Source organism: Puntigrus tetrazona, chromosome 25 (genome assembly GCF_018831695.1).
Source record: "Puntigrus tetrazona isolate hp1 chromosome 25, ASM1883169v1, whole genome shotgun sequence".
Taxonomy (NCBI): domain Eukaryota; kingdom Metazoa; phylum Chordata; class Actinopteri; order Cypriniformes; family Cyprinidae; genus Puntigrus; species Puntigrus tetrazona.
Genome location: NC_056723.1, coordinates 16,923,439 through 16,950,039, shown reverse-complemented (window position 1 = coordinate 16,950,039; position 26,601 = coordinate 16,923,439). Strand labels below are relative to the sequence as shown.

Below are 26,601 nucleotides of genomic sequence, written 5' to 3'. Positions count from 1 at the left end.
GATGAGAGCTTGCGTTTTTTTTTTATAGGGAATTCAAATAGAAAACCTGAAGACAGATCAGATGGTTAGAGAGGAGGGAGGGTGCAGAGTAAATCTAAATTATACAGCTCGAACAATCTTATCCAATTACTAACAAGAGTGTCCATTTTAACCAAGGCTAATCAAAGGGCCAGGCAGCTGAGCTTCCCGCTGGCCGGCAGGACAAGGGTACAAGTGTGGGGTGCACGTTAAGTGGGAGGGAGGGCTGGATGTGTCTCTGTGTTCACCTCCTACAAACCACTCTAATTAGCCAACATGAAAAGTCAGGGGGAGGGGAATGCTCCTAAAATGCTGCATCCCCCTTCTTGCAACAGATGGAGAACAACTGGCAGGGGCGTTCACTGGAGGGGTTCACCAAGGTTCCGTCTTAGGCCTATCCATCTTTTGGCAAGTGGTGCACTGATGTAAACATGCCCCCTCCAGATACAGCGACAGCTCCAAATCTCAGAATGAATAAGAGTGCTGGCATGCAGACGAGGCACAAGTCTGTGTTTTGTTCTCAAGAAGTATAGAAATACACAAAGAAGCATAAACACTGTTCCCATTTAGTGAAGAGGCCTGTGCTGACATAACAAGAAAGGAAAAGAGCCGTAAACCACATCAAGAGCATTTGAGACAGTAAAGCAATAAGTTAGTTTTTACAAGGTTTAATAGCACACATTTAAGTACACACTGGAAGATAATTTGCGGGAGCAAGAAACAATTTAGGAGGAAGTGTTCAGTTTTAGGATAACAATAGAAACCAACTGTTCATTGGAAACAAGTCAGGATTATCAAAATTAATTTTGAAGAGTATGTCTGTATGCCAGTTACAAACTGGAACCACAATACATTCTACATAACCCAAAAATCATCAAGAAACACTGTGCAAGCCAGAATCATAAACCTTCAACTCTGGACTATACAAACTGCCAAGTTCACTAATGGTGTGCTTCTTTTAACCCCTGACCAAGAACATGGAAAACTACACAGCATTATTAGTTCAAATATCAAACTGATATCCAAAAAATCAGCTACCCAAGGGCAATTCTTTCCACCATGGATTTCTGACTTTTCTAATAGCTGTCTTCATGCCCCTTCAAACATGCACCTGAGGGGAAACATGAATCCTCTACTCTCTTACAGTCACAAGCAACAGCCAAGTGGAACAAAAGAATTACTAGGCAATTAGGGTTTGAAAATTACCTTACTGACAGCACACGGTGAAGGAATGTAAAACTATGTCCATGTTTTTTTTTTTAACTAACAAGCTAATTCCTAAAGCTCGACCTGTCCCTCAGCAGAAGAGAGACAACACCCAATCACCTCACACATCTTTATGAAGAGGCTTGTTGAAAAATGTAGTTCTTGTCATGCATTTCAATGATCCTAAAACCAACAACTCCAATTTGTTCTCCTGTTGGTTGGTTTTGAGGTAGAAAGGAAAAAAAAAAAAAAAAAACATACTCCAAGTATATTTTCTAATCTTGTATGTGTTTTTTTGTGTTTATAAATAAAAACAAAAAAGTGCACACATAAAATGGTAGCCTCAAAAGTCTAATTTTACTTTCTAATTTGCCATTGTTTTTTAAGTTAGTTACATAAAAACCTATATTTTCTCATTTGAACCCAGGGGTTAATTTTATGCAACTAAACTCAGTGGTTCCCAACTTTGGGTCCTTGAGTACCCCCACATTAAAAACCCCCACATTGAGGTCACCCTTTCCTTACACACCTCTTTCTTGTCTCAGAGTTTCTTCTAAAAAGTTGAATTAGGTGTGATTGTTTAGGGAGACATCTAAAAAGGCACATCATTGAGAGTAGACCAATATTAGTGTTGGGAACCACTGCTATATATGCAAGACAGAAATCAATCAAACATACGGCAGGAGGTAAAAGTTTGGCCATCTATTGGATTGGACAGCAGACTTCACCTCTTGTTTATTAGTCTGCTAGCAACACTGACAGAGTCAATCACTAATGTTCTTCTCCACTCTTAAACAAGGATTCCGCCAACATTTACTGGCTTCTTTCTCCACCCCAGGTCATCAAACATGGATTGAGGGCAAGTACAATGCTAGAAAGGCCCCTTGGCGCCTCTTTCCACAGCCTTGGGCCTCTTGATCAGGTACAGCTAGCCACCAGTTGGCCACCAAGGGGAGCCAACCCCTGACAGCTGGCAAATGAAAATGTAAATACTGGCTGGCCCAGCAGGCCCAGAATGTTCCTGACAGTCCCTCAAGTGTCATAAAGGCAGTTGATCTCGGCCTGTTCTTTATTTGAAAGCAGTGACAAACACTCCCTGGCAGAATGTAAATACGTGAGCTCACTCCGCTAAGGTAAGAGAGCGCAAATCAGAGGAACAAGAAACTCCCTTGAATATTCCTGAACGACAAGAAGGAAAAAAAGGCTCTTCGATCAGCCAGTTCTCCCGGAGACAAACTGAAACCTGGTTTGACACAAAATAAACCATTAGAAGGCTCAGAGGGAGAGGCGGGCAAAGGTCGGAGACTGTGCCCAAGCAAAGTCAGCATGAGGAACTAGGAGTGGGGGAGGACGGACTGCTTGAGGGGCTAGAAGGGGTGCGGAGAGTCTGGTGTTGTTCGAGGAATTAGTGGAGAAAGTGGAGACTGAATCAGATATGGGTATGAGAAAAAAAACAAATCTGTAGGTGAGTCAGTGACATGAGAGATGCTTGTTAGGTCAAATAATCTAAACGTTCTTGAGTTGAGGTGACGCTGAGGGGGAAGGGGTGTACGCAGACTCCCAATAAAGAGGGAGACGAGTATTTATTTGACTTTGTCCTGGGATTACAGGCCAAACTGCCTTGACAACTAGGCTTCACAGACTTCCCAAGTTCTGGTGGTGTGCAGACCATAGCTGGACACTGCAGGACTGGAGGTTGAGGAATCCACAGCTATGAATGGCAGTCTAAATGAAGTCCAGATACTGTACTCTTAAGAGAGAGTCTTATTCCCAAAAGGCCACAAGAAAGAGCCTGAGGAGCTGACATTTCCACAAGCACTTCACCGTTCTAGCTAGTTACAAAAACAAAGACGACGGGAGTTCTTTAAAGCAAGGTCTCTGTGGAAATCTCCAGAACGAGTTTGTGTAGGAGGCCTTGGGGACAGTACACAAGAAATGTACTCATGTTCTTGATAGAAGCTGTCATTCAGATACGCTTCTAGCAGTGTAGGGCCTGGAGAGGGTGATGAGATGACAAGGCCTGATCCGAGAAATCTGTTAAAGGGAATCTGAAGCATGTTGGTTATATTGTAAGTGTTAAGTTACAGCAGACCTACCTTGCTTTGATTTAAGGTATAATAAACAGGTTGTTAAAAGAATCTGGTGGGTTAATTTTAACTGATCGTTCCATCCCCTTCACTCCACTCTAGCAGCTTACGATCCCTTCTCCTCTCCTCCCTCAGCCCTCCTCCTCCTCACCCATTAGCTCAGCTTTACCACCCTTTTCTGTCTATCTTACCTTTCTCCTCTCCCTCCAGAAAGACCATTAACAACCCACATCTCCTCCCTCTGGTCAATACAGGCACACCATCAATGCACCATCCATCCACCCACAAACACACACCCACCAAACCACACATCCCTTCATTTCATGAGTGTATTACAGAATGGCATCAACTGAAACCAGAAATGTCCTGTTTCATTACCTAATATGTGTCATGTCACCAATCCATTTCTCTTTTATTGATCTGGAAAGGTATACTAGAGATTGATCACTATGGTTGACCAAATACTGACTAGTCAAGGCAACTACACTAGGTTTTACAGTGTTTGTTAACTTTAGTGGAGAGCTTTAATTAGCATTCTGTTTTAACAGCATTAGCTTTTAGCCAGTTTAAACAATACCGTCAGAAGAAACCTTTAAGTCCTGTTCACATAAAGAACAAAAACTATAAAGATAAAGATAACTAAAACATTAACTATATAATCTTGAAATGCAGTTCTAACTTCTGCTGCTTCAAGTTCAGTCAGGTGAATTCTGATTGGGCGTCAATGTTTTTAATGGCTCATTAGCTGGATTACAATGATTTTATTCTTCTGTGAGGTTAATGGTATAGTTGTATGGACTTCCCTATTCTATTATAATTAGGATTGTTAAAACTTTATAATTATAGTTAATCTCCCTTGGTGTGAATGAATCTTTAGAACAAAATCTTTTACTGCTGTCAATCCTCATATTTACATTTTACATTACATTTAGTCATTTAGCAGACGCTTTTATCCAAAGCGACGTACAAATGAGGTAGGCAATAGAAGCAATTAAAATGAACCAATCATATATTTTTGAGAGTCCAGCTACACACACTCTTTTACCGTTTAGAGCATCCAAGTTTTAACTAAATCTCAAGTCTCTGTACTGTTTCATTTTATTTAGCCATTTTTGGATGCAATAACATTTCTTGTGTAAACAGCCCCTAAGGTTTAACTGGGGTCGAGTGAACCCGAAACCAGCCTAATTATACAGGGGTTCCAGTTAAAACTGATTAGTCAACTAGTCGTTCAGGCAAACCACAAATGAGTTTCATTGGAAAATGCAGTTTGTCATTCACAAACACTAAATTCTACTAATTACAAGAAAACATTATGTGCTGCTTTAGCAAACACTATGCAATAGATACGAGTAAATTTGGCTATCAGTGAAACGATGATCGTTATATTAAAGACACTTTTTAAATGAACAGCTGTATTGAATTTCAGAACAGTTTATTTTTTAAAACATTATCAAATACGTCAAAAGTCAACAGCTCTTTTATAACTGATGGAGATAATCTTTCAGCTCTTACTGAATTGTGGGATATTAGTAGAGCTCTGTTATGGCTGCATACTAAAAAAACTTGAATGATCGCCAAAATGCATCTTCAAAAGCTACCCTGCTTTATAACTTAAGTCGTTTGGATTATGTTTACTTTTGAAAAACCAACAAATTTTTGTATAAAAGCCACAATGCAGAAACAGTAGCCAGCCAAACACTCGGAAACATGTTCGCCTGTTTGACAAACGGGGATCTCCGCCAATTAATAACATCTGCAGCAATGAAAACAAGCACCTAACCTGGCCCTCATTACCAAATAACCGAGGGCAGAGAGTTGGGGATGGAAAGCGATACTCTGCATAGACTGAGAGACGGAGAAGACGGCAGCCAAAGCCGGCGGTTCAGGGGAGTCGGTGTTGAGAGCAGCCTAGAGGCTTATCTTCAAGTCAAATCCCTTCACACACACACACACACACACACACACACACACACACACACGCAAATACACATTCAATCCACATAGACTAGACTTCAGACAATAAACCCCCCAAGCCACTGACAAACTGGTCTGAACACTGCTCAGATGCTCCCAGAAGAATCCTGGTGTGACTGTGCAGTAGTTAAGATGAACAGATAAACAGCAGACATCATATATCCATTCAGTCATTACTGGTTTCTCTAAGCTTTCTCCAGTCAGCAAATACCACTGCATTCTGAACTAAAGTTCTGGAGTCTTTTCGGGAATATTATTTTAGACTGCATGTCCCTCTAAAGGGACATCAGAACAGACCAGAGAGACAGATTATGATATATATGTACAAACCTGTTTCTCCAGAATGCGGGAGATTTCTCCCAGGGTTCTGTCCAGGCCAGACACTTTGTTACTTGCCCATTGGCCACTGTCTTGCCCCTGCTGCTGCTTTACTAGATCTTTCACCAGACGCTGAAGCCTGGAAGCAAGGACACACACAACTGGGTAAAAAACATGTTCAGGTCACACCAATTCCCCCAAAATAATAATTCAAAACACATTTTAAAATTGCATTATTTACCACATTTCCATTAATACTGGATTGTGAAAAGAAATGTTTCAATAATAAGGCATTTCTCTTTATATAAGTTAGTTTGTATTTGTTTGTTATTTTTTGTACTACCTTTAAACAATCTTGATTTAAACTTAAAAACACATCATTATTACATTTATTACACATTTTAAAATAATTTATATAATACATAATACAATTATTGTAATAATTAGTAATTAAAACATAATGAATATGGAACATATGCATCAAGATGGTAATTTACTATTGACATTAATTTATTACATTTATTAAATTTCACATTTATCATATTAATTTTCTTTATTCAAAATATGGTTTCTTTTTTTCTCACTTTGATTTTGGTATAAAATGTGAAAAGTGTTATATATTTATAACAAATAATATTTATTTATTCTTTTATGAATTAAAGAAAAAATAATTTTAATGGTTTTATTTAATAACAACTATAACAACACTGAAAATTATGCCCTTTCCAGGGACTGCTGGAATGCCACACAGGTGTATGTGATTTCAGGTTTTACTATCATTGTGCAAGGGCACAAAACCTGATACACACAAAGCAAAATAGCAAGAATTATAGAGTGTAAGATGAGATCCATGACAACACCACCTAGATATCAGTATTGCATTGCACTGCATCTAATAGGCAAAACTATAAAGGTTTGATTATGGAAAGCCCAGTGCTGGCATAATTTCTAAGGGCTTGGATTTAAAAGGACAGCATTAAGACATGAGTACTCAGTAGAAGACCTCAGCTTGGGTATATGATCCTTAAAAGTGGAGCGGGGAGCTTACTTCGCCTTGTAAGGAGAGTCGGGGGTCTGGGTCTTGGCTTCCATGCATGTCTCATACTCCTTAGCTCTGAAAAAGAAAGACAAACAAGTCTGTCAGAAAGAGACGGAAAGAGAGAGAAAGATAGACAGCGAGCCAGAGAGGAGTCCGATGGCTGTCAGCCTGAAGACACGAGGAGATAAGACGACGTGCTGAACAAAGGAAATGTCAAGAGGTCAAGCTGAGCCTCAAACTGTTTATTTAGTCTCTGGGCCGCACTAGCAGCAATCACAAACTAACAAGCATGAACGAGTCACAAACGCTCAGTCTTCAGAGAGGTATCACAGCAGAGGATGTTGTTTCACAGCAGGGAATACCAAACTCTCCAATAACCGCACTATTTCAGTTTAGAAATCAAAATAAATAGGATTGATTGGCTGATGGGTGTGAATTACTCCTACATTCCCTCATGAGTCACAGAACAAAATAACGTGTGCTGTCAGTCAGCTCTAGCCCACTAGTGTGGTCCAACGAGCTAAATTCCTGACAGTCACACATCCCATTCTGTCAGATAAGGATGATCGATCAGCTCCAGGAGAAAAAAAAAATGGTTGATGGACGGATGTTCAGGGACTGATAAACTCTCTTTCCGGAAGACACCATCAGAGCAGAGTGGTCACAAGACTTTTAATAGTTTAATCTTGATTTGAGCAGTATTGGTTTAGGTTTCTAAATCAGAAACAAATGTAATTTTCAAATCAACATATATAACTTACTTTGGATTATATAAAAATGGCAATTATTCATTTGACGTCATTACAAAATAAACTATAAACTAAACTAGAATTTACTAAGCAAGCAAAATGAATAAGTGAATGAAAAGATTAAATAAACAGAATTAATTGACTAAAATAATAAAGAAAGAATGATTAAATGAATGAATGAAATGAATAGAATAAACAAAAGGAATGAAGAGTGGAAATTGAATTTGTTTGGTAGTTGTTAGTTGATGCATTTCTAGTACAGATCAGTAAATCATACTAAATACAGCCTCATTTGAATAGTGACTTCAAATGATTTTTATGGTGTCACAAAGGACAGGAGAGTAAAGTTTCAACACGGCTATGCGATGATCACTTAACCTTAAGCGTTGACTATTAAGATACTTAATAATAACTTGACTTAACACATTTACGTTCAGCTCCGCCTTCTTTTAAACGCCAGCTGCGCAGCATGCTTTACTGAACAGTGATTCCACTGTGCTCCGTTCTGTAGGAGTGAAGAGATTCTCGCCAAGCCTCCGGATTTGAGCAGTGGCGAGCTCAGAGAAAGATTGTGAACCGTACCTGGCCTCGTCCTCATCCTCCAGATTACAATATTCCTCTTTGACAGCTTTACGCCTGCACGGGTTAAACAGAGGGGCAATCGCCGGACTATCAATCTCTGAACACGGCAGGCCCCATTAAACGGGCCGGGCACCATAAATATTAGTAACCAGCTATAAGTGGGGGGGCAGCTACAAAGCTACAATGCAGAGCTAATCATCAATTCATCACGATGTGCCCCACTATTCACCTCCGCCCACGCTGGATGCAGACGGCCCCCTCCCCCAATCGACTGTAAAACCGTCAATGCCTTCTGAATGATAAAAAAAAAAAAAAAAATACAGAGTATTTTAAATGTGCTATGGGAGGCTCAGACGTTCTGCACTCCCAATTACAGGGAACATTTGGTTGGGCAGCGGTGCAATATTTAATATTGGATTTTGAGAGGCTCTCAATCAAATCGAAGACAATTTGACGGATGATGAATAAAAGGACAAGGAAAAGGGAGGGAAAAATGTGACCTGTGGAACATATCCACCGAGAGGAACGATTCCCTGGATCCATCTATAAATTCAACATATAAGGGTTATAAGTGGAATAAATATTGGATACATCGTGGGATTAAAAAGATTTACATGCACCTGATGGTAAATAAAGGTCTGAGGTAAGCAGGGTCCAAGTGTCTTAAAGTTGAAACTATCGGAGCTGCAGTCTAGTGGTCCCAGACACTTTGGCCCTGTTCCAAATGGAACACGGATGAGGACTTGTCGTCTAATAGCCTTTACTTGCAAGTATCCCCAAAGATCACAAGATTGTATGGTGCCCCATGTGGTGTGCCACAAACTTAAATCATTATTATGACCACTAGGTGTCCATTACTTTGCCTTTGTCAGAGATCACACTTAAGGGGGTTATGCGATGTTGCTAAAAAGAATATTTTGTGTACTTGGTGTGAAGCAATGGGTTTATGTGAAGTTTCAAAAAACATAATTAAATGGGTTGATTTGTACAAAGCCCACTGTTCTAGAAAAGCGAGGCATGCTCTGATTGGCCAGCTATCCAGTGTGTTGTGATTGGCTAAATACCTCGAGTGTTTTGCAGAAATGTTACGGGCCTTAATATAACATGACGCTGTGTCCCGGTGCTACGACAAAAATAATAAAACACATTACAAATTAGGCATGTGTTGCATCCAGTGGAGACATAATAACCGATTATTATCATTACTTAGTACTGTCTTTTTACGTGTCACATTGCATCACGTTGTGTAAACATAATACCATTTCTGCATTTCTGATCACAGAAATGAAAAACTACAACAGCACTACAGTTCACTGCTCAAAACTCATGTTTGAATAGTAAGTAGTAGGTTCTTTTACTAAAAAAATGTAACTTACTTAAATGTTGTGAGCCAGAAGTGCCAGATTACAGCGAGGACAGTAGTTCCAACTTATCTGTTTGTGTAAACATTTGGGCGGTGTTATAAAATAAACCTACTCTGTGACATGGGGGCGTGTTTAAACAAGCTGTTTTAAGAGGATGCGGACCAATCGTAACCTTTATAAAGAATCTCTCTTTGGTTTTGAGACTTTGTAACCTTAGGGATCTTATCTATGCACTAACAGCTCGTTACACTCCAAAGAGAAAGGAAAACTTAAAATCGCATCATATGACCCCTCAAAAAACTATTATCGCTGAATGTCACCAACATTTGGATTCAAGGGACAGAAAGGGTCCAAAGACCACACTTGCTGTGAAATTGAAGACTTCATCAGGGTGATCACAAGTGCATCCAACCTCAAACGTGTCCTTTAGCTGAGCCTCAACGTCTGGAGAATTCACCAACATTGGACTCAAAGGACAGAAACGTTGTACAAGACAAACTTGATGTGAACTTGATTTGACATTCTGACTATATAATAGGGTGTGTCCTATTTGTCAGCCTAAACTAACACTAACTAGACACTAACATGTGGACTAACATCAAGAATGCTGTGTTCGGTAACCCTGCAGACTTGTGCTGGTGTGCACTCAACAAGAGCAGTGTCTATGGGACATTACATCACCAACGTGATGACTTGAGAAGTCTGCAGGGGGTCTGCATAAATTGCACTTGATTTGAATTTGCAGACTTATGCTTTTTGACTGGTGCTCATGGGTGCCCCCCCTTTGTGGCTGCTTTGATCCCTCGATGTGTCCTTTTGCTGAGCCTGAACTCACAGCAGGCAATTTCCCAGCATTGTGTTACCAAAGGAAGACCCAATAGGGTTAAGAACTGTACTTCCAAAATTTTCAAAAAATGTTCATTTTGGGGTGGAGTAACCCATTTTGGCCTGCCATATGCTCAGGTTTACTGAACCCTCATTGCAAGATTTCTTCACAGCTCTATTCCCTGACTTTGTGAGTAAAGTGATGGTCTCTGGGAGCGCAGAACAGGGGGTCTTTTGTGTGCCGCCCCTCTCTGAGGTAAACCGACACACAGAGCACACTGTTCTCAAGCCTGGGGAAAAGACAAGCAATGCAACCGGCCAAACATCATACACAAGAGAGAAAGAGCCATCGGAGAGAGAGGGAAAGAGTTAAGAGCGAGAGACTCAGAAAGACCACATCCAATGCTGACACGGGTGGACATGCTACTTTCATGGTAATTAAAACCACACATGTTTGCACACGAAGAACAAGCCATATATTTGAAGAATAAATCAGGGTCCAGCTAAGGAAATTAAACAGCCTTTTTCCATGCCCCGGCTGTGACGGGGACTGAGCGAGCTTAACAATGACATCGAGGGACAGGGCAACCTGGGAGGGCTGAGAAAAGCTCTCTAGCATTTTACGAACGCCACCCTGTGCTCCTATAAAATGGCTCATTTCCACCCCGTGGTGGAGCCGCCAACCTCAGCAACGCAGGGCTGTGGGCGGCCGTGATTTATGAGCGTGTAGCGCCTGTTCTCTCCCTTTCATTCTTTCCTCCTCAGCCTCTTTCCCTCACCGTGTGAGTGTTGCAGGGCTCAGCACAGGAGTGACAGAGAACAGAGGAGGCTCATGTTGTCACTCTCCCAGCCAAAGCTCAGAGCTGTTTTCTGCCCTCCGAGCTACCTCTGCATTAATGAGCTCAGAAGCAGGGCAGACTGCCGGTCTCCTTTCCACTGCACATTAAAAGACTGATAGTAGACATCACATAGAGGGAGTGCTAGAGAGGAAGCCTGCAAATTACAATTGCTGTAAGGCCATCAATGGGGATGCAGCAACCATTACGACTTACGATTATCACTGATTAAAATCTTGATAATCGTATCACACTGTCAAGATTTCGACATAACTTATGGAATCCGAAATGCTTTACAAATTTACGAAAGCTGAAACATCATTACATTATTTTTGTCAGTGCTGAAGTGCAGAAATGTCACAAAAAGTAAATAACTTCTTCGTCTCTGCATAGAACAAGCAAGAATGGATCATTATAACTTAGTAATTATTAACTTGTTGATTATGTTCATCTGTAAGTTCTGCTGCAACTTCAAGTTATGTAAAACGGTAAAACTTTATTTTAGGGTCTCTTAAATAGATGCTTATTAGCATGCATATTTATCAAATATCAATATCTAATCAAAGCAGTCATTTATCAAAAAAAAAAAACTAAGCTCATAACAATGTCTTATTCTACATCCCTAATCCTACCCAATAAACTCAACAACTACCTTACTAGCTATTAATAAGCAAATTAGAAATGATTACTGAGGAAAAAAAGCTGTAGTTAATAAGTGTTCTCTGTTCTAAAGTGTTACCAAATTTTCTAACGTAAAATAAAATTACATTGCAGTTTCCGAATGTAGAAACTTAACTACAGCTTGCAATACATTTACAAGGATTGAATTATGTTTGAAAGTATACATTTACTTCACATATGTTTAAGATATCTTGCAGTGTCAAATATCATTGCAACTTATGAACTCTGTGAAATTCTATGTACAAACTTATAGATACGTCTCCATATTTTGGAAATAAATCAACACCCATAGCTTATTGTGCTGCAATTAGAAGTACTTTTAAACTCATAATCTGACTGAATATAGTCGGATATAAACTTGCATCAATTTGGTCTTTAGGATTGTACATTGAACACTGGAGCTGTTCATTTCATTTTTAGAATTACTGACAAACAACCATGCCACATTACCTCTCTCTCTCACACACACACACACACACATACACGCACACAAACAGTTGTGACAAGAGGCAAAATTGATAGTGCCCAGGTCTAGGATCTGACACTGAGGAGCGTTCGCTCCTATTTGTTGATTACTATTGATTTTCTTTGATACTTCATTTAAAAATCAATAGTTGGAAGAGAGAAAAACAGGCATGCTTTACACATACTTTAACATACTATTGTACACTAGAGAAGCCTTCAGTTTTGGCAGGGTGGTGGCAACCAATTAGGAGAAAAGCTCTTAACAGGTGAAAGTGGGGGGGGTGATGGGGAGGGGCTAACAGATCGATTCTCACTTTTTCCTCCCCAATCACAGAGAGTGGCCATAAATTAAGCTCATCAGTGTTGCCGTGCGGACAGCCGGGATGCACATCGCCTCTGCTCTCCATCTCCTTGTCACTCATAAAGCTCTCACAAGCAGCAACACCACCCTTTAGCCACACGGAGGAAGAGAGCGAGACAGAGAGAGGAGACTGTGATCGCATCACCTTGAGTTCATGCGTGCGCGTAGTTTCTTGGCCTTTTTCCGAGCTTTCTGCCTCTCTTCCCCCTCTTTGGCACTGTCGGAGGGCACGCTGCTGTCAGTCATGATGTCTATGATGTACTTTTTTAGAGACAGGTGTTCCTGGTGAAAAGGAAAAAGAACAAAACAAAAAGAAATTTATTTATGTAAATGTTGCTTTCTTACTAGAGCAGATTTGACTGATTTTCAGACATTGTATGGAGTAACATGCAACAAATAACAGGTGTTACAAAGTTTACTTGCTTGATATGTAATTTTTTGTTTACATTATAATACTTTCTAAATAAGCTTATGATGACTCCTGCTGTATTTTTAATTTAGTGCCATAATCAGCTTTACTGGCTATTACAAAGCATATACATATGCCTATCAACAATATGATTGATTTAGTACATTTCTTAGGCACTTGTGTCATTTTCATATATATATATATATATATATATATATATATATATATATATATATATATATATATATATATATATATATATATATATATATATATATATATATATATATATATATAGCTTTAGTGTTATTTGTTTCATTTAAGGTTAGTTTAACTAACCTTAATTTTAGTAACTAAGCTTTTTATTTATATCAGTTTGTTTCATTCTAACATTTATATTTTATTTCAGCTTATAGGTTACAGGAAACAATTGTAAATAGATCGAACTTGAGTTTAAGCTGCAGCAAACAACTGTGAGGAACGCATTCAAGAATTTAAAATCATGAGAAAAACATTAAAGCAATAAAGTAAGTAAATTAGGATGAGGTGGCTTCATTACAAAGTTGTAGGTGATACCAGAGAGTAAAGTTTCTTTAACCAGCCCATATTTACATTCGATTCTTTACAGCTCCACAGAGCGATCTCTTCGTTCAAAGCCACGCGCTTCCAGAAAAGTCCCTCAAGGGCAATAGAATTGATGACACATGGGTGTGTCAGAACAGAGCGGCAAGAGAGGAGATCAAACATCGAACCGCCGGTTCCACCAAACACATGTCCAAAGGCTGGGCTTCAACTCCCACACTAGGATGTAAAGCACCTTCATTGAAAGACCAGGTGTTAAGCTCTTTGTGTGGCCTGTAGAGTCCTCCCGGCCCAGGCATTGTGCTCCGCAATTACGAAGGCATCTCCTCGGCTCACTGGTGGCATTAAAGCAGCGGAAGTGCTGAGGGGGGAGAGAGGTATAGCTTTCCGTCTCTTTCTGATGATGCCGATATTTCCATGGGAAGAAAGACGGATGTAACTCAATTTCGGACGACGTGATGCATGTGCCAGAAAGCAATTATCCAATTATCCTGTCATCCAGCACCTCGGAGGATGGGAGCATCGGGTGAGATAGATAAGAGTTCCCACTCCGAGTCGATAGCTCAGAGGCTGTATGCTAACGGAGGATGAGGGACAAAAACCTACTAGGTTGATTCTGGAGGTTTAGTTTGGACATATTTAAAAAGGACATTTTTCTCAATACTTTGTTTTTTTTTTTGCATCATCAGATTTTCAAATTGTTGTATCTCTGCCAAATATTGTCCCATCCTAACAAACCATACATCGATGGAAAGCTAATTTATTCAGATGATCTATAAATCTCAATTTCCAATAAAGATGTACCCTTAAGACGACTTTTGTGGTCCAGGGTCACATTTGTCCTCATTTCAATTATGTTTACAAATTAAGACCATTTGCCAGAATCGATGGTATTGGCATTTACTGGCAATATAAAGGTTTGATTTTAGTCAACCTAAAGCAATAACGGCCACTCTTTAGTATAGGGACGAATTCTCACTATTAACTAGTTCATTATGAGCATGCCTATTATTAACGTATTGGCTGTTTGTTCGCACTTATGAAGCTGTATGACTACATTATACATGCCTAATCCTACCCAAAACCAAAAAAAAACTACCTTATGAACTATTATGAACTAAAAGTCATAGTTAATGATTTGCTAACAGCGAGAATTGGACCTTAAAACAAAGTGAGACGCACAATTAGTTTTTTTTTTTAAATGCCATGTAAATACTTATTTTTTTGCACTGTCAGACTGAAGGTGCACTGACATTTGAAACATTTAGCAAAAAGTAAATTTTTTTCTCTTAGCAATGCATCAAGCACGTATGTTGCAAAGCCAATGCAGACAATTTGGCGGAGATTTAAAGTTTTTTAATCGCATAGATTCCTATAAAATGACTGTAAATGTGGCAGCAGAGACAAATTAGATTGATTACACAATCAGATTGTAATTAGCCTCTGTTGCGCATTTGCTTTAAAAGACAGAGATGATGTATTTTAAGAATGAACATGTATTTAATTCTTCAAAAATCTACGGTAGCTTGATTAGACTGAGCTTGTAAACATACATAAATTAAAAGTTAATCCAAAAATGTAATTTGTCAGCATTTATTCCCCAACTTGTATGACTTTCTATCTTCTGTGAAACACAATGGAAAATATTTTGAAACAATGTCTCAGTCCCAATTCACTTACAGTACTAAAAGTATGCATTCTTTTTCTGAAGAAATGTACATACTTTTAAAAGGAAAATATATAAACACACACACATAAAGTATATATTTTGAATAAATGTACATATATTCTTCTATTTTATATTACATATGCATATTTTTAACATACACATGCATGTATATAAATGTTGTTTATATTTACATGTGCATAATACACAGTATACACGCATATTATGTAAAACTTTTTTTTAGATGTAAATAATTGTTTGAAATAGTATTTATAATGTAGATTAATGTGGATAACAATTAAGTTTTTTCCATCAGGTTAAATACAGATTATTAAAATGACTCAAAACTATTTATACACTTAATACTACTTAATTGTCAGCTTTGCATATATGCCATCTTTATTCCTTTTTTTGTTATTTGTCTAATCTAATCTCTGTCCAATGCAAATTATTGTGTGTTTTGTTGCTGTGGATCGTTAGAATCAAATTTTTAACGTGAACCATCCTTCGGGACACTCATGTCACCACACTGTGATTTGGGACACTAACTTTAATTTCAAAGACTAATTATGACAGTCTGTGAACTGGGAGGCAGGACTAGTGTTACTTTTTTCTTGTCTTAACAATGAAAGTCAATCGGGTCCGACACTGATCGTTAAGAAAGAAGAAAATCTGAAAGCCATACAGGTCTTCAATGAAATGAGGGCAAGTAATTGATCCCAGAATGTAATTTTTTTTAATTCTGTCATTCTGTCACTAATTTTGTTTTCTTTGCATTTTCGTAACTTTTAACAATGCCTTGACTAACTTTCTGGCCTTGAGAATTTTCATTTTTGGGTGAACCTCTCTAGGATAAAAGGCTTCCACCTGCTTCACCGTCTACATCAGACCAGTATTCTTCATGCTCAGAGTCAAGGGTGAGGGATGCGCTATGTACTCAATATTAAGGCACGTGATACAAACAACAGATCTGAATGGACGTCGACTCTCGGTTTCTTCTAACAGCTCTTCACGGGTCCATTAAAGTTGAACAATAACGAAGCGAACAATAAAAACATTTTAACGACCACCGCCTCCAATGCTTGACACCTGTCCTTAATGAATTACTTTGAGACAAATGTGACAAATTGCCCCATGGACCTCCGTTTGAAATCTGTACATCTGCATCATATAGTGTTTCAAGTGGACGAGTTATTGTGTGCGCGCTGGCCGGGTCTTCCACCCCGAGTCCCCCGGGAACACGACTCGAGCCCCGCAGTCATAACCATTGCCTCCCTGTGGCCAGAGAGGCATCTGTTGAGTAATCTCTCTGAAAGGCGATCTAGTTCGCCTGCCGTTCGCTTAATGGGATTGTTTCTGCAACACCTCAAAGACGTGCACCATCTTGAGATTATAAAGAGGGGTTTGGAGGAGAGCGGAGGAAACACCACAAAAACAGATTTGTGAGATCAGGGCCGGAGCTAAGCTTGTAATGTGTGAGAGAACTGAGCAACGAAAAACTGTTACGACAGTTTGAGACTCTTACTAAATTTAATTCAAGAGTAGATTTTAAAAGAAAACCATATCATAACGTCACTGCTCTAAATCCACGCTGACAAATCAAAACATACCTGAACTAAGTATGGTAAGCACATATTAATGCCATATTCTAGATGAACTTATTCTACATCCCGAATCTTAAGCAGTAATTAAACTACCTTATTATAAATTAATAAGCAGAAAATTAAGAATTTATTGAGGTAAAACTCATAGTTAAGTGTTACCTATTCTAAAGTGCTACCCTAAATTTTAATGCATAATTTTTTTAAATAGGGTTTGTGCAGATTTTAAGAAAGCGATTTTAAGACTACTTAAGACCACATTATTTTAGGGAAAATAATTTAAGGTAACAGTATCTCAATATGGTTGTAAGCTCCAACAGATCTCTTTATTAACTTATAATTGATTTGACATAAAACGCTAGAACAGTCTAGAACAGCTCTGATCACAAACACTAAAACATAGAAATAATTTTACTGTATCTTTTGGTTGCACATTGATTTTCTTGCTCAATATTATTATTTTTTTTTTTTTAGTTTTTCAAAGTTTCTTAAAATCATGATATGTTTACTTGAGAAGAAACTGTCATAAGTAGTCTTATGAAGAACAAATTTATATTTTAAAATGAACAAAAAAGCTAGCGGTCTAAGAAAAATAAAAGTTAATTCAAAAAGGACAAATATTTATTTATTTCTTTGTTTTGCATTTAAAATAAATGTATCTTAATTTATGGATGTTTATATATTTGCATTATATATATATATAAAATAAAAAATACAAATCAAGAAAAAAAATGAATGCCATGATTTTAAATTCTATTTGATTTAAAAGCTTTTATATAATTAAATTAAAAACTACACATGTTTAAGAGCCTGCTAAATGCATATGAACACGTAGAAAAAGTTTTTCATATTTAGATTATTTAAATAACTCTTGTCTGTGGGATTTTTTTGCCAGATGGAAATAGTCGGGATTTAGTCGGACTGGTTTGACAAACATTAGCACATAAAAAAAAAAATTACTCCGAATATAAGCAATATTTAATAGGGATGTTTTCCTCAGAACTGCATAAAAAATTGATGCTATAGAAAGAGGACAACGTGGCATATGAGGACCTATCAAATTCATGGACGGATAGGTGATGGACAGGTGTCCACTTGCACACGGTGATAATAGGAGGCGTGCGAGTGGGATATAAAAAGTGAGAGAGACCAGCCCATGGGCTTGAACACCCAAAAAAACCACAGTGCTTTCTGAGGGGCGTAATGAGAGACCAGTCAAAACATCACACCTCCGCCGCTGCTCAGGGGCCGTGATGAAGCTCTCGCTGTCACACTGATACACATCCCCATCCTCCACTCTTTTGTGTGACACAAAAGAGCCGGCAAAAGATGGCTTTCCCCGATGTGAAACAGACAGCTGTTTGTCATTCAGGTACAATGTAAAGACGGGAGGTATAAGGTAACTAACCAGCAACCCCCCCCTCCACCAAAATTTTTTTTTTTACTTGTGCATGCCTTGCAGGATTACATTCTAACCTTGACATGATGTCTTTGTTGTTTAAAAAAAAAAAGAAAAAAAAAAAAAAGAGGACAAAACAACTGGTTTTAGGAAAAATAACTGGTTAAAGAACTGCAAATAGACTAATATATAACAAGAACAATAATTAAAACATGATATTATATTAAATATTTCATACGTTATATATTTTTTGTACAATATTCATTGTATATGTTTTATTATTTTAAAGTTATTTGTATTAAAATTTCAGATGAAAAAAAGAGTACATATTCACATATTGTACAAATCAAAAAGGGAATATATTTAGAACAAAATAGGTTGCCTAAATCTCCCAAATCACTGCTTCTTAATATTTAGTGCTGTACTTAAGTTTAGTTTTATAATAACTAATAAACAGCTAATCAGTTAATAATAGGCATGTTAATGAGCAACGAGTTAATAGTGAGAACTGGACTCTATTCAAAAGTGTTAAATATACAAATAATTAAGATATATTTTTAATTATTTACCAATATTAAGTCGATATTACATATCCAAAACATAAATATTTATTTCAAACGTTTACGAATGTAATTGCGTGTGTTATATTTAAAAAGAATTCTCTATATTTATATTGACTAAATCTTTAAAATTACTTTAAGCCACTTAAATGTAACACAATCAAAGCGTGGCCTTAAATCTTCTAGTCCCATATGAGCACTTGTGTGCCAACCTCCAGGCTGTGACTCTAACAAGCTGTGTGATATTTCAGCTGGAATAACTGAACGTTCGGCTGTGTTTCTTGATCCGGCGTCAAAGGTTGAGGATAAATAAAACTCTTACGTGTCAAACACAGAGGGCCTAGAGCCGCGATACATCACATTAAACCAGAACAGATGACAACCAATAAAGGATAATATAGAGTCCAAGAGGCAATCCAAGTGTCCCGCAGCCGCGCTGATCCATTGCTGTTGATAATCGCTGTATTTCCAATTTAACTCGGAGTCTTTTAAATAGCGAAATATGACTAAATACGAGGACAGACGGAGGCTCTGGACCCGCTTCTGCTGGAAAACTATGTTGTGACCTCTGCACGGTTCAGCCAACCATCTTAGTTTTAATTAAAAATCTTTCATAACGGCAAGAATTATGGAAGTGCCGACTGGAAAATAGTTGGCGGTTGCGTGAATGAAATACTGCGCACCAAAATGAGCAAAGACATAAATAAGAAGCGCAGGAGCGTCCATGGCAAGACTATCCAAACAAGCCCAGTCGCCAGGTTTCCTTAAAATGTGAACGAATTACCAAAATATTTACAATATTACTTCTATAGATGAAGGACTACAAGCAACACGTATCCAATAAGGACGCAGTAACGAACAAATTTGAGCTAATTTCGTTATGGATTGCGTCGTATAAATCACAGGTAAATGGCGATTTTTAACGTAAACCGAATGAAAGTCGTTTAAAAACCAGTTCCGCGCGAACAGTTAATTCAATTAAATACATCAAGCTCTGCAATCTAGACGGGTGTCATTAAGTGTGCCGCACCTGACGTGTGTCGTGTGGTTGCGAGTTGTGTGTTTATCACGCTGTCAGGCAGAGAAATCGGTGGCCGCAGCCAAGGCTAATGATTTAGAGGTAGCACTGGGGGTTTAAATATTACTCGCTGAAAACAGGTTCGAATGAAGGAGGTCCAGGGGCCAAAGGTGCGACATATAGCACCAACAGTTGTCAGCCGTACAAAGAAGCCCAGTGTGAAAGCCAATCTCATATTGCGGTGAGAGATCCCGCTTTTAACGAGCGGCGTTCAGAGGAAAGGCACTCTGTCAAGCCCAGAGACAAGGCAGGGTGATCTCACCCCACGCCATATACACAAACACTATTAGTGTTGATTCCTTGTGGCCTTTTATGGTCCCACAAACTGGGGAAAATATGGGAAAGTTGGTGCCGATCCCCTCAACCTTTACGGGTATGAAAAATGATGTACAAAATCATAAAATGAAATGTATGCCATAAAAATGAACTTGAATGGAGAGTGTGTGTGTGTGTGTGTGTGTACCGTTTGTGAAACACGACAAGAGGGAAATTATTCCCATGAAAAACCTCCAAATAATCAAGTCATGTTTTAAGGTTATATTATATATATATTCTTTGCTTTTTGTATGTAATTGTACCTATAATTTATAAAAAAAAAAACAACAACAACTGACATTTTGGGAAAAAAAAAAAATGTAACGAAAATAAGTTCATCTACAATTAAACCAAACAGTTTTATAATAATTGTATTTTATAATTTTAATTATAATTTTTTATTTGAAAAAGTCTTTATAAATAATAAAAAAATGCATATTCATTTCAAAATTATTTTTAGTGAAGTATATGCGATAAAAGCTAACTTTGTGTATGTGTGTGAAATATGGGAAAGATTAAAACTATTTACATTTTTGTGTGTTTTAACATTTCAATAAATATAATGAAGAATAAAATCTAAGAATTCATATTTGTATAGACAATTTGAATAAAAATAATTTTGCTTTCTAATAATTTATTTTTTAAATACAGTAAAAGTAAGCACATTCAAATTCTAAATTGTTAATAAAATATGTACAAAAGCAAAAATAACTGACAATAATTAAGAATTGAATTTACTTGTGGCAAACTAAATTATATCTATTTTTAAAAGTTTTTTTAAAATTTGCAATAAATAAACAGTTGCAAAAAATAAGTATTAATATAAATAGCATTTTTATATCACTTGAAATAGTTTAGATGTTTTGAAATTATTACATAACTAAATTTGACCTTTTATATACGAATATATGTAACTTCTCTTAATTTTCATTGAGCATATTGTGAAGTCACTTACATATTTAAAAGTATGTACTATTTATACATTAAATGTTTTTCTATGGACTGCTGGAGAACACCCTTGTTTCTTCAGTGTTTGTTTTAGTGTGGCAGACTCACCACCTCCTCGTCGGACAGCTCCCGCCCTTGAATGCTGCTGCTGTCCCGCACCGCCTGCTGGTGCCTCTTCCCTTTAATGTGGCTGAACAGGTGGACCTCAGAGGTGATCTGCAACAAAAACACAGAGGTCGGAGATCTTTCGAGGCGATTCACCAACTATAAAGCCACGGGCCTGAGAAATGCCGCACAATGCGTTCGGGCATCATTCACGACCTGACGGTTCTCAGGTATCAAGACATATGTTCCAACCCTTTAAAGCTAAATACGATCCCTTGATCCTGACGGACATCTGCAGAGCTGACAGACACCTCTCATAAGAGGCTGAAAATCAGAAAACACTGGTGAATAACTGATAAGTAAAATGACCAAAGAGCTTTGACAGCCCAGTTCTGAATGTATCGGCGCCTCAAGCACCGTTTTTCACCAGATCAAATGTCACCTCTTGAGTTTGTAGAGCAGCTCACCTGTCCTGAAAACTCAAGAGGTCATGTGAAAGCACACAAGACTCCTCCTCTATTGAACGTCTCTAGTGGTCATGTCATAGTTCAGTTCATCCTGAGAAACTGGGCTGGTACAGCAAAAGACTGATGAATCCCCATCAAAACATCTCATTTTATGTTCCACATAAACACAGGTATGACCACTTTATTAAGGAGATATATACATATATAAAGAGATAATCACTATTGTGTACCGACTTAGTGCTTCCGAAAATCATTTACTTATCTTTCATGGTCCAAAAACCATGAAGGCATGAAATGTTGATGAGTAAAATTACAACAATCATCATTTCTTTCTGATAAGCAGAAAGGTTGTGGGTATGAATCTCAGAAAAGTAGAAGCAGGAGCTATCCACAATCATGCCCTTGATCAAGAGAGCTAAACAGTTAGTCCATATTGTCCTTTTTATGAAAGCCCATTGGATCCAAAACTCTCTAGCATCAAAAAGAAAAGGTGAAATGAATCTGTACGATCTGTTCCACATGTTACATGTACTTATTTTTGTAATAACAACAACAATAATTACATTACGCACAATTATAGCAACTAAGAAAGCAACTATAAGCCAAACCCTAACCATATAGTAAATACATGTAGCTAATTAATTTTACTCTGTTACAGTGTAATTACACATTTAAGTACTAAGACACCTTAAAATAAAGTGTAATGCGTGTTTTTGGATTAAAAAAATAATACAAATATATAAAGAAATTACATTTTTCTTTTAATAAAGGGTTGCTGGTTCAAACCCCAGAAAAGGTGATGCAAGGAGATCGAGACCGATGAAGGAATAATTTGCCAATTAATAATTTTCTATTTACTCACCGAACATTATGACTTTCTTCTCTGGGGAAAAAAAGTATCTTTTCTGACGAATGTTTTATATATTTTCTGAGGAAACTTTTTTTTTGTGTCGAATAGAAGTATAGTTTCATTTTTTTCTTTCAACTAATCCTTAAACCTCCACGAGCACTGAACCCGAAAGGCGCTTTGCAAGAAAGTGACCCAAGTAAAACAAATCTGCACTGGAGTTAAAGATAAAAGTTTTTCCCATATCAGGTGAGGACAACAGTATCTGGGATGCTCGTGTTGTTTGTCTCCTCAGAGTCCTGGAGTCGAGCCCACACAGGACAGTCTGTGTATAATGTCATTAACTAGAGTGCTTCCCGCTGACCTAAAGATGATCTCTGGTGTCAGAGCCTGGCCAAGGTCATCTGACATTTTTAACAAGATTTCATTCTCCCCAGCGCTTAATCTGATGTCAGTTTGAAGCTCCAAGGTGTCTGGCCCCAGTTGCAGTAAAAGCAGGGCGCGTCAGAGATAAATGCGGCCACTCAAAGATTTGTTGCCTGTCGCTTGAAAAGCATAATCACGCCCAGCTATTAATCTCCGCCCAGAGTTCATGTTTAATTAATGCAGTTAAATTCTCATTTACATGCATTCTCTATGAAAATCCTCTGAATCACCTTGTGGTCTGCGATTTTATATACTCTGCCTGGCAAAGCGGCAAAGACGGACTGTCCATTCTGGCTCTAACGTTCCTGATCTCGGGCTGGGAGAGAATTTCCGGTTTTCCGTAACGGCTCTGAATGTATTAAAACCAATCGAAGAGATGAGAGAGAATCCCATCATGCAGCACCTACCACGACGTTACAGAGCGAGCACTGCTTCTTGCGTTCGTAAGGGGTGAGTTTGGGGGCGTAGTCCGTGTTGGCGTGTCTCCCGCTGCTCAACTCCGCGGCCTTTTCTTTCCTCTGCTCGATCTGCTCCATGTGACGACGGCTGCTCTCATCATGCTGAAAGTTTGAAACATTTATTGTCTTTTACTTTTAGTCAAGCAACCCTACAGTAGATTTTGTAGACTAAAATCAAACGGATTTAGTAAAATTATAAATGTATTAAAGAGTCATCTCCGCTCATCTATCTGACCCTCCATAGACAGCATTTCAGTTGTGTTTCTGTCTATGGAGGGTCAGAAAGCTCTCAGATTTCATCAAAAATATCTTGATTTGTTTTCTGAAGATGACCAAAGGTCTTAAAGGTTTAGAATGACATGAGTGAGAGTAATTAGAGACAGAAGTTTTATTTTGGGGTGAACTAACCCTTAAAATAACTAAATATACAACTGGAGAAAATGTTAATGAATGTTTTGAAGGCTTAAATAAGCAATACAGCATGCAATACAATTTTTTTAGTCATTATAAGACATCAAAAATGGTGTTACTTATGATAATTTACCTTCATCTGGATTTTCTTCTGTAGTTCCTCCATGGCTTCCTGTTGAGCTGCACTGAGAGCAGCCAAACGCTCCTCACGGTCCCTACAAGAAAGGTGTGTACAAGAAAGAAAAAAAAGAAACATTCAGATTTAAATCTTTTTGCATGTCCTATCTATAATAATAGGTTCATGGGACTTTTTAGATTATTATTAGCAGAGTCAAATGATTAAATCACAGTTTGATGTAATAGAAAAGTTTTTGTTAACATAATATGTGGGTATATATAGTGTATATTATGTATATGCACACACAAACTAGATTTTTTTTAAATATTTAAATTTTTCTGATTTTATATATATATATAAAAACACATAATAAAAATACACAGCACACATATATAAAATGTCAACAGAAACTTATTTTGGATGTGATTAAACAGCTACAACCATGCCACAAACAAGCTACAGTTAATTGAACAGATTTGGCATGATGGTCAGGGCATCTAGAATTGATTGCTCAGAGAGACTCAGGATGGGGGTATTGTCTCGATTCAACATTTTAAGATTATTTACTACAAAATTCCTGTTAAAGTTTTTAAAGTGGTTCTGACGCAAGAAACCACATGCACTACAATCAGTAATATTTTGTAACGTTTTTGTCCCTTATGCTCACCAAGGCTGCATTTATTTGACCAAAACTATATGAATATTGTGAATGACAAATAAAATCTGTTTTCTATGCTAATATATATATATATATATATATATATATATATATATATATATATATATATATATATATATATATATATATAAAGTCAGACATGTCAGTGCTGAAATCTTTCAGAAATGATTCTAATATCTTGATTTCCTGCTCAAAAAACGATTTCTGATAATGAGAAAAATAGCTGTGCTACTTAAAATGTACTTTTTTTTTTTTTACTGAAACAGCAATAATTTATTTTTCATGAGATTCTTTTATGAGTACAAAGTTTAAAAGAACAGCATTTGAGATCTTTTGTAAGATAAAAAAACCCCGAAAAAACACAACCTGGACTCCAGCCATTTTGTTAAGGGTTACACAATACATTCCCTAAATCAGGCAGTTTCTCCAAGCCCGAATCCTCTTGAGCTCTTTGCACTGGTCCTTTCTGTCCTTGTGTTTAGCTGACTCAGGATTCTGGTCTGTTTGGCAGGACCCGATGCTGACCTGGCTCTCTCCCGCGCTGCGTCTTCCCTCGCCCTCTCCTTCTCCTGCCGCTGTTGCTCAATTCTGGCCTCTTGTTCCCGTCTCTTCATCAGAAGCTCCTCCACCCGCGCCTGCCGCTCCGCCTCCAAGGCACGCTTGCGCTCCTACAGGAGAAAAAAAATACAAATCAAATACATCACAGTCGCACATTTAACGCATTAAATAAATAAAAAGACCCGAGCTATACCTGAACGGCTTCATCCCTAGCTTGCTTTTCTTCCTGTCTTCTCTGGCGTTCCTCCTGCAGCTCATTAAGCCGTTGTTCGTATTCATTTAGTTTAGCCAGAACGTCGTGTCTCTTGTTCTGGGCTTCAAGAGTGTTGATGAACGCAATCTCATTCACCTAAACAAATCAACAAACTACATAAGAACATTGTTTTGAAGAAAGCAAAAAAAATCCAAGTTTGAGCAAAAGAAATACTGACGTAAATACAGCAACACACTTAAAAACCTCTGACCTTGGCCTCTTCTTCCTGCGCTTTCTTCACGATGGCCTGGAGTTGAAGCTCTCGCTTGAATTCAGCATGAAGCAGCTTCTCCTCCATCATCCTCCTCCTCTGATCCAACAGCTCCTCTTTCCACTTTCTCACCTCCTTTTCCTGAGACAAAAAAAAAAGATCAAATCCTGACAAAACAGTCTGCAGAAGTCAGACTTGACAGGGGTGCGAAGAACACGTGTTAGTGGCCCACTTCAAGTGCAGATATATAAATAATCAATATTGTCTTAGATCTTAAAACGGAGCAGAATAAAAACAAACACTTTCTGCGGAGTTAGCAGCATCAGATCTATGAGTCTCACCAGGAGTGAATCCCCCCCGAACGACTGAAATGGCTGTTAAGTGATTCTTTCAACATGTATGTGAATGGGATTTTTCCCCTGCGGCCCAGGCCAAGTCTACAGGTGCTAAAGAGAAAAACATACCCTTTCCAACAGTTTCTGCAGCTTGTGGGTCTTCTCCTCTCTCAGTTTGTCTCGGAGCTGCTGGGCCTTGAGTTGTTTCTCCTCGTGTTTCTTCTTAGACTCTGCGATAGTTCTGACGGTAAACGGCAAAACCCATTTAATTTCTTTACATGCATTATTAAAATGAATCACAATCAAATCAAAAGTATTAAAATTCTAATTCACTAATTAATGAAAGGCATTAATTTATTCAAAGATATTACAATATTATATCAAAATCAAACTGAATAATTTCTATGAAACTGGGCATAGTAGAATTTTATTTTAATATATTACTTTGTATAATACACAAAATTAATAAATTTTACTGATAGTATAATGTTTTTTAAAATCAAACAATTACTATGACGTCTAGGACCACAATTTTTTGATATTTCAAATTTTACAATAGTATACCACAAAACATTTTTCTTTTTTCAGCAAGTCAGCATATCAGATTTATTTATTTTTATAGGTGATCGAATTTTTTATAAATGGGTTAGGGTTTAGGGTTAGGTTT

General features: G+C 37.7%; 1 protein-coding gene across 4 annotated transcripts in view; it reads right to left on the bottom strand.

Moving 5' to 3' along the window:
• Positions 1-26,601, bottom strand: part of scaper (S-phase cyclin A-associated protein in the ER) — an 88,983-nt gene that overhangs the window by 40,968 nt on the left and 21,414 nt on the right. For all 4 annotated transcript variants that reach the window (XM_043227967.1, XM_043227969.1, XM_043227968.1 and 1 more), the window contains 10 exons: positions 26,064-26,175; positions 25,600-25,740; positions 25,329-25,484; positions 25,103-25,245; positions 23,914-23,995; positions 23,319-23,471; positions 21,175-21,282; positions 12,654-12,790; positions 6,655-6,720; positions 5,619-5,745 (listed from right to left, as the gene is read on the bottom strand). In XM_043227967.1, coding sequence (XP_043083902.1) covers positions 5,619-5,745; positions 6,655-6,720; positions 12,654-12,790; positions 21,175-21,282; positions 23,319-23,471; positions 23,914-23,995; positions 25,103-25,245; positions 25,329-25,484; positions 25,600-25,740; positions 26,064-26,175 — 1,225 coding nt within the window. The remainder of the gene's footprint in view (positions 1-5,618; positions 5,746-6,654; positions 6,721-12,653; positions 12,791-21,174; positions 21,283-23,318; positions 23,472-23,913; positions 23,996-25,102; positions 25,246-25,328; positions 25,485-25,599; positions 25,741-26,063; positions 26,176-26,601) is intronic.